This window comes from Drosophila hydei, unplaced genomic scaffold (assembly GCF_003285905.1).
Source record: "Drosophila hydei strain 15085-1641.00,03,60 unplaced genomic scaffold, DhydRS2 tig00008116-arrow-pilon, whole genome shotgun sequence".
In the NCBI taxonomy this organism is placed as follows: domain Eukaryota; kingdom Metazoa; phylum Arthropoda; class Insecta; order Diptera; family Drosophilidae; genus Drosophila; species Drosophila hydei.
In genome coordinates, this window is record NW_022045829.1 from 2,525,058 (window position 1) to 2,537,547 (window position 12,490).

Genomic DNA, 12,490 nt, shown 5'->3' on the forward strand with positions numbered 1-12,490 from the left:
ATAAAAAATAAAACGACTGCTAACAATTTAATTCATTGCAAATTTGACCAATTGACGTAATTGCGCCCAAAATTTCACTCTTTTTTTATAAATAAAGCGTCTTATCTTTGGCTAAATTAGCATTTTGTGCCTATTTATGATTTTATAAGTATTTATTTTGTTAACTAAATTATTCACTTCATTTGTGTAACTTGTTTCAATTAAAAAAAGTATTTGAATTTACGGTAAGTTTATTTTTTCATACTTTTTGTTTTGGCGGGAAAAAATGTGTGCGTAAAACTGTAGATATTTTTTTTCTTCAAATTTGCTTTTACCCAAAATTCTTGCTTTATGATAACAGACTGTTAGCAGCTTACCAGCGGGCTGTTGAAGCTTAGTAACATTTTCAAATTCAAAATTTAAGCTTCTCAATTTGTAGTAAGTCAAAAAATCGTTTTTTACTAGTAGTAATTTAACTATAATAAAAATAAAAATAATATCTATTTAGAAATATATATGAGCAATATGATTATAAAGATTAAGCATTAAGGAATCCCGTGGGCACTTAAATCTTTGCTGAACTTAAGCAAAAAGGGAAATTTCTCTCTGCGGAATGTCCCAAGAGACGTGAGTGTAGACGTCCGCTTCCAGGCGCTCACGTAAACGGTTCTACTCTCTGTGCGTTTGTTTTGCTTGTAAGAATCTAAATTACTTTTCTCCTACACTCTCTGCGAGCGGTTCGTTGACCCAGATGGGTCTCTTAAATGCATTTCTCCAGGCGACGAGCCACACTTTGCCCATTGGCTAAGCGAAATTTACCGTTGTTTAGCAACTTTTTGTCGTTGCGCTCGATCCCTGTCAGCAGCTCCAGAGACAATAGCACGTTCAATTGGCTTTGAGTCGTTCAAGCGGTAGCAGCAAAAAGTTCCTAGTTAGAAAGAAGAATTATAAAAAATAAATTGCTTGCAATTTACAAAAAAATTAAACAAAAAAAATACAGAAATATCCTATTATTTCATAATTGTAATATATATATTTATATATATGTATAAACTAAATAAATTTATAATAATTATTAAAGACTTCAATACTCTATATACTGATACATATAGACAGAACACCAAATTCAAGCCAATATAAATGCCTTTCGTCGAAAGATTCGTACAAATTCGTAATTTTGTTATGAACGTTTGTCTCGTCGAGGCCATACAATTCGTCCAGGATCTAACCAATGCTATTTGTTTGGACTTTCAAGGCCTCTTCAATCTCAAATAGAGCTGGCGAACTGGTTCGGTAAGTGTGTGAGTGGAACAGTGTATGTGTGCGAGTGTGTGTTGGTGTTAGTGTGTGAAAGTGTCACAGACAAGTGAAAGTATAACTGTAAATTTATGTGTATCCCTAATTGTGCGGTGTGCGCTTTGCGTTTCCGTTTCTGCAAATGGATCGAGACATAAGCAAAAAACCTCATGGCTGTCTTGACTCCTAGTGAGAGGTTATGGCTGTGCTCTAGAAATGTTATGAAAAGTTAGAAAAATATCAAAAATATTGAATATTCAAAAAATAATTAATATCCATATATATATATATATATATATATATATATATATATATATATATATATATATATATATATATATATATATATATATATATATATATATATACATCCAAAAAAATCTTTTACAAAATATGCTCTAAAAAAACTACAAAGCGAAACAAAAGAAAACAAGTGCAACAGATTATTTAAATAATAAATATATATTAATATAAATATATATATATATAAACAAACATATATATATATATTAGAACTTACTGAGTTTTTTAATGGTGTTTACAAATATGAAACAAAAAATTAAATGAGTATTACAACACTCATATTTTTGATCTTATGCATTGTAAATTTTTAGAAAATCATGCAAAAATTGCATTTAAATATATGTATTGTAATGAAATACTAATAAATAATAATTTAAATTAAATTATTTTATTTAAATATATAAAATATAATATATATGACTATATAATTTTTATCTTTATCCATAAGCAATATATAATTATATTGTAAAAAAAAAATATAAAAAAAAACATTTCTTATATGAAAATCAAAGTTACAAAAAGTTCTTGGAATATATTTAAAAAAAGTTGGATAATTTAACAATTGCTTACTTGTAAAAGTAGTTTTTAATAAAAACCATAGAAATAACCATATTATTAAAAAAATTTATAAGCTCTAATATATTGAAATATTTTTGATAATATATATAAATAAAATTAAAACATTTTAAAAAACATTCTTTTAGTTTAGCTTGAGCTATTAAACATAAACAATCAATTATTTTCCTTTTTTGCAATATTAAACAATTATTTATTAGTTTATTAACTTTAAATACTCCTGTATACATTTTAATATTTTTGTGATTTTTTTTATTTACGTTTTTTTGCTTAATTTCATTTATTGTGCTTCATGCTCACATTTAGCTTTCATCTTTCCTACACAGCTCACCTCATCATTCGCAGTGTTGCTCAAAGGCAACAGACCCACACACACACACGTACACGAACATACACACACTAGCTCACTCAAAGTCAAGCACACCTACACACAGGAAAATACATTTCTACACACTCCTACACACGTATACGAAACCCCTACAGACGGACAGCCATTACACGACCTTTTGCTTGGTTTGAAAAACTAAACGACCATTCGATAAACAAATTGAACAAGTTGATAACAAAACAACAACAGTCGTTAATCGATAGGCGATAGCCGATAACCGAAACAGATAACAGATAACAGATAATCAACGAGATGCTCTCCTGTGCGTCATTCAATAAATTGATTTACCCAACGGCAGCGGATGTCACCGCCATGGCCAGTGGCAAAACGACTCCAGTTGGGGTTAATCTCAACTCATTGCCAGTGCCGCGGGCGCCGAGCGAGACCCAAAGTGAGATCTCATCGGTGGACAGCGATTGGAGTGACATTCGAGCGATTGCACTCAAGTTGGGCGTACAAAATGTCGACGATCTGCATACGGAGCGCTTCAAAGTTGATCGACAGAAGCTGGAACAGTTGCTAAAGGGTGAGCTAGAGCAGCAAAAATATTTATTTAACTATATTATAGATATATATCTATGCAGTTGCGAAATTTAAAATAGCATCAGCTCCATCAATAATTTTCTTAAACACGCTCAATTTAGATTTGTCGCTTAATAATTCTGTTAAAGACATTAATTTTTTACATTTTTTATAAAATTTAGTAAATTACTTAGTTGCTTAATTTTGAGCAAAACTAAAAATTGTGAGTGAGTTTTTTTAACAATAAGAAAAAGTTGTTTACTGGCGCTATTATAGTTTTCTTCAACTATTTATACACACATCTCATTTAAATATATTTATATATTTATATATTTATTTATTTATTTTTGCTAATCTCAATATTATTCCACAGCGGACAGCGCCATTGAGGGCATGAATGGTGCAGAATATTTCTTTGATAATGTAAGTTGAGAACTTTAAAAATATATAAAATACGATATGTATATATAAAATACGATATATATTTATCAAAAGAGAATTTAGTATTATACTAATAAATATTTAGAAAACATGTTTATTAATTCAAAATATATCAAAAACAAATATTAAAGCAATATAAAAGAATATTTATACATATATGGAAAAATAAAGCAAAATATTAATTTATTTAAATATTTTGCTTAAATATTATTTTAATATTTTTTATGCAAAGATATAATCTGAATCAATCTGATGAGCCAAGTTAAGCTCGACTCGTCTTTCTGTTTGTCTGTTCAGCTGTCTGGCTGTATCGCAGCGAACTTTGGACCTGAATACATATTCTTAGAGTTTTCATTCATTGATTTTGTCTTTTTCGAATCTGAATTGGTCCGTAGTCTCAGTAGGTATTGTAATTTTTGTATTTAACAGACGTATATCACTTAAATACAAATTGTTTAAACGTTACAACAAAATTTACGTTTAAACATTTAGCCGACAAATTACAAATTTTAGTGAAGAAACCATAAATGTTTAGCTTATTCCGATTACTAAAACAAAATTCAAGTGTATTATCTAAAGACGCATATATACGTAAACTATATATGCATATATACTTATTATCTTTCAGATCATGAGCACCACTGATACATATGTAAGCTGGCCTTGCAGACTAAAGATTGGCGCCAAGAGCAAGAAAGGTGAGCCTAGAAATCGGCCTCTTATTCTATATATATATATATATGTAATTCTCTTTCTCTACATAACTTCTATCTGCAGATCCCCATGTGCGTATTGTAGGTAAAGTGGAGCAGGTGCAACGCGCCAAAGATCATATTCTTGGCAGTCTTGACTCCAGGGTAAGTGAAAGTTTTGTCCAAAAAACTGCAATTTCTGTGGAGATTCATTGCAATTTCTCTGCTTCTTAGGGCACACGTGTTATTATGAAAATGGATGTTAGTTATACAGATCATTCATATATCATTGGACGCGGCGGCAACAATATAAAACGCATTATGGATGACACACACACACACATACACTTCCCGGACTCGAACCGTTCAAATCCAACGGAGAAATCGAATCAGGTGTCGCTGTGCGGCAGCTTGGAGGGTGTGGAACGTGCCAGAGCCTTAGTGCGACTATCGACCCCATTGCTCATCTCGTTCGAGATGCCTGTAATGGGACCGGGTAAGCCGCAACCGGACCACGAGACGCCATATATCAAAATGATTGAAAGCAAATTTAATGTGCAGGTGAATTGACTAAATCTGATAACGATTTAAGTTTATATGTGGAAAAACTCATTGGGTTTTGCTTGCCATCTATGTTTCGATCAGATATCAGGCCTATGTGCTATGACTTTAAATCAAAGTACCGAAGATCAAAGTTCCAATTCCTATATAAGTTTTATGTTTCTAACTGAGTTTCGTTTTCCTTAAGCCTGTAAAAACTCGTCATTTTTACCTATTGGTTATAGTCTTATCTATTTCGATTAACCTACCCAATAAAATCTCTAAATAGTTTTATAATTTAAGGCTCTCTTCAGATACTTATAGCTCAATATATGTAAAGGTAAAAGTTAGTTAGTTCTACAACATGCCTAATGAAATCTTTATATCTTTGCTAATGACATCGTCCTGGGACCTAGCAAAGTTTCGAGCTATGTACGATACATTTTTACACGGGGATTTGTTGTATAAGATATATATAAATGGAAATTTCTGCCACTAACCAATATATCTATACTATATATACCTTTCTCTATATATTTCAATAAGCCAATTCGGGCACTAATTACTTCTGTTTAATACCATATTCCAGGTCATATTTTCTTCGCGCCCCAAGCTACATACATCGCTGGTACTGGTCAAGGGCTCTGAAAAGGAATCCTCTCAGGTGCGTGACGCCACCCAACTGCTGATTAATTTCGCATTTGAGAGCATTGCGGTAAGTGTACTACTAAATCGAAAGAACATCTATCAGACGTAAGCCTGACTCCGTTTCTATTTACCTCTCATGGATTTTAGAGTCAAATTCTTGTGAATGTTCAAATGGAAATTTCACCGCAACATCATGAGATAGTCAAGGGCAAGAATAACGTGAATCTATTAAGTATTATGGATCGTACACAGACCAAAATCATTTTTCCTGATCTGTCTGATATGAATGTGAAGCCGTTGAAAAAATCGCAGGTGACAATTAGCGGACGCATCGATGATGTTTATAGAGCCCGACAGCAATTGCTCGGCAACATGCCAGTTGCATTGATTTTTGATTTTCCGGACAATCAGACCGATGCCACCGAAATAATGGGCCTGAATATCAAACACGGTGTCTATATAACCTTACGCCAGAAGCAACGGCAAAGCACATTAGCGATTGTTATCAAGGGCATTGAGAAATTTATTGGTAAGTGAACTAAATATTCGCAATTTATAGATTAGGTATCTACTTCTATACAAACACATGTGTGCAACTCTATCTCTGTCATTCTCACTCTCTAATTAACTTTATAGAGAGCCTCAGCGAAGCAATAGTAAGAGAGTGGACTTTATGTATAAGTGTATGTGTGGATTGCAGACAGTTGCTCCTATGTGGATTGCAAGTTTGTGTCGCTGCTTTCGATCCCGTTGGTTTTAGATAAATGCTTAGTTCTCTATTTTCGAGTGAGAGAGCTGTATTAGGCTTGAGCTCCCAGTAGGGAATGTGAGCGTAAGAGCCAGTTGGTCGATGTGTCTCTAAGTTGTTATGGTGTTAGTGCACCTTAGCGTAGACGAACGTTCGAAGCAGTGTGGATGGTGCGAGCGTGAGAGAGCTGTAACCGTGGGAGCCGTAACCAATTAGGTAGTGCCAGTGCCAGGCTGCGGTCTCTCAGTTGTTATGGTATTAGTGTAACTTGTTGCTTAGTGTGTGCAGTCCGTGGAAACGTCGATTTAGTTTGGGCGTGAATTTTGGCTTGACAGGTTCGTTTTGTCTTGTCTTTGTTCATGTTCCTGTGAAATCATTTGATATTTATACTTTAGATGAATAACTCGTGTTATATACATATTTGGTCTGTGGTGCGAGCCTAGAAAATGTTGTGTAAATCTGGCATTATTCACAAGCAAGACCATTACAGGATCCACAATTGTCGTGAGAGCGAACTTAAGAGAGGGACAAAGACAGCGAGAGGAGACTTGCCACAGGAAGAAAAGGATATATTAATATAATATGTACACATATTTCTTCATTTCTTTGCCTATACAGATAAAATTTATGAGGCGCGCCAGGAGATTCTACACCTGACGACGCCTGCCATTAAGCCGGAGATACCAGATTTTTATTACATGCCAAAGGATAGCGATGTGAGTCTGGCGTATCGATCCCAATTGACGGCGCTATTAGCCGGCTATCCGGACAGTCCGAAAACGCCGTCACTGCTGCCGCCTGCAATGGGCGGACAGTTGACGCCGTATGACAATAATAACAAGAGTCACATGCTGCTCGGTGCTGGACTAGCCACGCCCACCGGGATATGTGCGCCTACACAGAAATATATGCAGTTGCATAACAGCAGCTATCAGCCCCGTCACTTGTCGTCCATAACCAACAACAGCAGTAGCACTAATGTCAGTAACAATACTAGCAACAACAACAACAACAACAACAACACCATCAACAATAATAACAATAACAACAATAACAACTATTTGCAAGTGCCAGGAGCTGGGTTGCTCAAGCCCCCAGCCAATATACCACCCACCGTAAATGTTACAGGATCAATAAACATATCACCTAGAAATAGTTGCAGCCAAAATACAAGCGGCTATCAGAGCTTCAGCAGCAGCACCACTTCATTGGAACAATCGTATCCACCATATGCCCAAGTACAGACGACCGTCTCATCAACATCCTCCTCATCGGGGGCCACTCGAGGGCACTATTCACCCGACTCCACGTACAACAACGAAGTGAGCAGCATTGTGGGTGCCGCTCGACTAGGTCGTCGTCTTAGCGATGGCGTTTTACTTGGATTGAGCAATACGAATGGCATGAATAGCGGCGCAGCGCATCTGTTGCCTGGCAGCGCCGAAAGCTATCGTAATCTGCACTACGATCTAGCTGCCGTTGCAGGCAAACAGCAACAGCAACAGCAACATCAACAGCATCAACAGCAGCAGCAGCAGCAGCAGCAGCAACAGCAACGCGCATTTGATTTTGATATGAAACGCGCACTTGGATTTAAGGCCATGGAGCGAACTCCTGTAGCAGGTGAGCTGCGCACCCCGACGCCCGCCTGGCTGGGCATGGGTCTAAGTCGCACCTCGCCGGCGCCTCTCGAGACGGTCGATGATGGAATTAGTGGTATTAATGGTTGGCGTATGCCTCTCCCGCCACCCGGCTTGGGTTCACCCTATGGACTGAGTGCCACCACGGGCTTGCTTGATGCAACGCCCGTCAGTCGTCGAATGCAACTCTCACAACACAAGGATATACACACCTTATTGACTAGCCTCGGCCTGGAGCATTATATAAGTGAGTAAATTCTCTCTTAATTATTACAAAAACTTCCTAAGAATTGGCTTATCTATTTGCCCTAATCCCTCTAAATTTTTGTGGAAGTTTTTCAGTTTAAATTTTCGCTCCTATGTTTAGGTAAGATTTTGGTTGGTTAAGACGTTGACTTGCAAAGCTTTCAAGGATTCTTCTATATAAAACTTATAGAACTTTCTAAAATTCATTCTGAGGATAGCTAGTACGGACCATGTCTTTAATGAGTTACAAGAAAACAATTTATATTTATTTTTTTATTTATTATTTATTTATAACTAATCATTAAGTCAGCATTTCTTTGTCAATTACATTTTTATTGTCAACAAGTTTTTGTTCTAGTCAAGCATATATACAGTTATTTTGGACATAGTTTACGTAAACATTTAATCAGATTCTTATACAATTAAAAATTCGTTATTAGAAATTATTATAGTGCTTAAGTTGCTAGTTAAATATATATTAATAGTGTAATAGATAAAATGGATTTTTCATTAATATTTGTTAGTTTTTAAATTTTTTATTTTTTATTTTTTTTTATTAGAAAAAATCGACAAATAATGAAAATATACAATAAAAATTTTGCATAAGCAACAAGAAAGCGTATGTAAAATTTTTATTGTATATTTTCATTATTTGTCGATTTTTTTAAATTTAAAACTAATTAAATTTTTTTATTTAATAATTTTTACACCTTATCATACATTTTCTAAATAATTTTTCTTTTTCCATTTAAAAGTACGTAAAAAATTTTTGATAATTTTTGTAATTTTCTAGATAACTTTTCGTATCTTAAATTTTTTAATTTTTTTTATTAAATATTTTTTTATTTTATTTTTTTTTTATATTTTTTTTTTCAATTTTACATTATTTTTATTTTTTTTTTTTTAATTTTTTGAAAATAGTTTTGCTTTTTTTATTTTAATATTTCATATTTCACTTCTTTTTTTTTTTGTTTGTCAATATTTGTAGGAAAATTGGGTAGAAATAGGCTTTTGGGTTGTAAGGGTCTGAGGATAAGGATAGCGGTAGGGTAGAAAATATGATGCGTTTACGATGACATTTTTATGATTTCTTATATATTGTTTGTCTATTTATCTCTCCCTTCAGCGATGTCTGCCAATTCTTCGAGTAGACAAAAGAAGAGTTTCGAGAGAATTTTTGTTGAAGACAAATGACGTTCACACATGACGCTTGCAGTATAACTTTGTTGTCGAGGTTTCCTCTTATGATTTCATTCGAAAAGCCTTGTCGGAGCTGAAGTTGGCAATTTGGCTTTGTTGTCCCACATTTGTTTTTCGAAGAGATTTCCAGCCATTTAGCTGTCAGTCGTAGTGATCTGTTGGTTCCATTGCCATAGTTTGGGATAGTCAGCAAGAGATGCATGGAGTTGGAGGGATGGGGTAAAGAGTGAGGTTTACAGAGGTATTTTTTTTTTTCATTTTACGTGTTAATTTTTTTTTTTTTTTAGTTATAGCCGGAAGCTAAAGTCAATTTTTTTTATTGTTATCGTTTGTACTTTTGTGGCAGTGTTATTGAAGATACTTAATAGTTGCAAATTATATTTGCTAGTTAATTATATCAACTATTTTTTTTTTTAATTTTCTATTTACAAATTTTGACATTTTTTAATTATTACTAATTTTTTAATTTTTTTTTTTTTGTATTTTTCTTCCAATATAATTTATTTATTAATTATATTGTAAATGATTATTTTCAGTTTTTAGATGTATTTTTATTGTATTTTTTTAATTGTATTTTTTAATAATTTTTTTAGTACGTTTTAGGTTTTTTTTAATAATTTGTTTCAATATTTTTTAGGATATATATTTTTAGCATATTTTAGTTTATTTATTTTTCGTTCTATTTTTTTAAATATATTTTGTATATATTTTTTTTGCATATTCTTTGCTATTTCTCGTTAATTTTTTTTTCTTTGTATTTTTTCTATGCAGAAATTTTCGTTTTAAACGAAATCGATTTGGATATGTTTCCAACACTGACAGAGGAGAATCTCATGGAGCTGGGCATAACTGCGTTCGGAGCTCGCAAGAAGCTGCTGGCGGCCATTCATACGCTTCTGGCTTCCGAAGCCGCCTGCAGTAGTTTGCCCAGCAGCAGCTCCTCGCAGAGCTCCTCGCCGCGATTCTCCGGCAGCGCTGCGCCCGGAGCTGAGCGTCGCCCCTCGAATCAGTGGTAAACCTTATGCTGGGGAAAGGTGATTGTTACTCAAGCTGATAAGATACTGCACAAACAAAAGGAAAAAAAAAAACTACAAAAAAAAAAACAAAAGCACCACAGAATACAGAAAAAAAAAACAATTAAAACATATAACATTTAGAAAATAACGTTTTCCTACACTCAAACTCATTTATTTATTCAACGTAATTAAGAAGGTCGCCTAGGCATTGAATTATTTAACAAATGCGAGACCAACAAACACGAAAAATATTATTCAAAAACAAAAAAACAACAACACAAAACAGAAACAAAACCAAAAACACAAACAACAAAAAAAAAACAAAGAGAAACAATGCGTAATATTTTCAGTAGTGTCCACAACAAAATTTAAGATTTACAGTTTGGCTTGACTTAATACTCGCATTTGTACTTAAACGAAATTTATTATATGAACTATTTATGAAGATAAACAAACGTATTTATAATGTATATTGTAAAGAAATGAATTTAACCGATGGAAAAATAAAAAAAAAAATTTAGTCATAAATTCAGAGAACACAATAAAAACCACATTTAATATGGATTTGAAAGCAAAGGCAAAGAAACGAAAGTCAAAAAACGGATTGTTGTTTTTGGGGTAGACTAGTTATAAATGAAGCTATGTGAAGGAGGACTTAAAGCAATATTATTTGAATTTAAAATTGTTGTTTCTACTGAGCTGAGCTACGACTGTTTAAAACTGTTTGAAATATTCGAAATATTTTCTAAGTTTTTGTGATTTTTTGTTAATTTATTTGAGTTGGTTTTAAGAAATTAGAAAAGAGAAAGAAGAGGAATATATACAAATAGAATTTTACAAAGAGAAATCAAGTCAAAAATATGTACAGAAAAATTTTAAAATATCGAAGTCAGTGAAAAGAGTTTGAAAAAAATGAAAATAGAATTTTATAAAGTGTGAAGTAGAGTCAAGCATTAAGATCGAAAATATATACAGAAAGATTGAAAAATATTTGAGTGAAAAACAGTTTAAAAGAGAAATAATTAAAAATATATACAGAGAATTTGAATAATTTTTAAGCAAAACAGATAATTCTAAGATTATCTTTTATATACAATTTTAATACGGACAGACGAACCCATGTCGACTCAGAGGAATTATTTTAGATTTTGCTATTATCACAAGTTGAATGTTGAGGCACATTGCACTTAATATAAACTTAAAGACTTCAACTAAAATGAACTTAAGCACAGAGCTGAGTCGACACTTCACCACGGACCAAACGCTTGGACTGAACTGAACTGACGATCGTAGCTGAAGCACGCTATTTATAGGACAAAAGCCTAAGGGCAAAATGTCCCGTAATCTTACCTGAATTCCGGGTAATTCCCGAGCATTTGACATGCAGCTGCTTGCTTAAAAGTTTGACCTTCGCGTAAAGGACATTTCTCTGGAATCACTAAGCCGATTAGCATACGCAGTTGCCCAGGTTCAGGTAGTAATTTGTACCTCATCATAGATGGCCAAAAAACGCGTCTTCGCGACTTGCAACTCGAAATGGCCAAAGCGTCATCTGCAAATGTTAAATTATTTATATAGAAATTTGTATATTAAGTGTAAGTTGAGGCTGTAATAAAATTATATATATTATTAAAAAAATATGTTTCTTATTTAATTAAATAAATAAAAATATGTAATTATAATTTCTGTTTTATTTTGTTTAATATATAATCATAATTATCTAGTGTTAAATCTGTAGCTAAATATATGTAAATCCTTTCACTAAGGGCATACATATATATATATATATCTATATGTATATATACATAATAAATCACAGTGTGAATATGTGCACTTAAGAAACTATTTAAATTGCCTCAACTCGGGGCGATGCCAAAATGTTTGGCGACTTTTTGGCTGTTCAAAAAAAAAAAAAGAAAAAAAACTAAAACTCAACTGCGTTATTTATAAGTCAAATGAAGGTAGAAGCAGCAGCAGTGGTAGTAGCAGTTAAAGAACGAAAAGGACACGGAAATTGATTGCCATTGGCCGAAACGACTTGACTCGAGACTCTGGGCAAAATGTCATAATCATAAAAATTGCAATTATGCTGATGTGACTGGAGCAACTGGAACAACACATTTCTAGTTCATTAGCCTGCCACGCCCACAGCCTCACAGCCTTACAGCCTCCACACACGCAGTTGGCAAGCGACTGGTCGTGCTCTAAAAATAATACAAATTATGCAGACAACTGGAGACGCTTGAGTCATTAGC

The 12,490-nt window shown here is 33.4% G+C and overlaps 2 protein-coding genes across 4 annotated transcripts; both read left to right on the plus strand.

Moving 5' to 3' along the window:
* The first annotated feature begins 133 nt into the window (after window positions 1-133).
* Window positions 134-2,717, plus strand: LOC111593665. 2 transcript variants are annotated; one of them, XM_023306554.2, is made up of 3 exons: window positions 134-224; window positions 1,092-1,272; window positions 2,481-2,717. In XM_023306554.2, the coding sequence occupies exon 2, from the start codon at window positions 1,120-1,122 to the stop codon at window positions 1,252-1,254; it is 135 nt and encodes a 44-aa protein (XP_023162322.2). In that variant the 5' UTR covers window positions 134-224; window positions 1,092-1,119; the 3' UTR covers window positions 1,255-1,272; window positions 2,481-2,717. The 2 variants fall into 2 exon arrangements, with proteins under 2 accessions (XP_023162322.2, XP_030080519.1); XM_030224659.1 differs by lacking the exon at window positions 134-224 and having other exon boundaries at window positions 1,052-1,272.
* Window positions 2,718-2,778: 61 nt separating this feature from the next.
* LOC111593664 (protein bicaudal C) lies at window positions 2,779-10,729 on the plus strand. 2 transcript variants are annotated; one of them, XM_023306552.2, is made up of 9 exons: window positions 2,779-3,068; window positions 3,438-3,487; window positions 4,134-4,203; window positions 4,283-4,362; window positions 4,432-4,758; window positions 5,327-5,452; window positions 5,533-5,914; window positions 6,752-8,020; window positions 9,991-10,729. In XM_023306552.2, exons 1-9 carry the CDS (start codon window positions 2,795-2,797, stop codon window positions 10,233-10,235), a joined length of 2,823 nt encoding a protein of 940 aa, XP_023162320.2. In that variant the 5' UTR covers window positions 2,779-2,794; the 3' UTR covers window positions 10,236-10,729. The 2 variants fall into 2 exon arrangements, with proteins under 2 accessions (XP_023162320.2, XP_023162321.1); XM_023306553.2 differs by lacking the exons at window positions 6,752-8,020; window positions 9,991-10,729 and adding an exon at window positions 6,022-6,337.
* The last annotated feature ends 1,761 nt before the right edge of the window (window positions 10,730-12,490 follow it).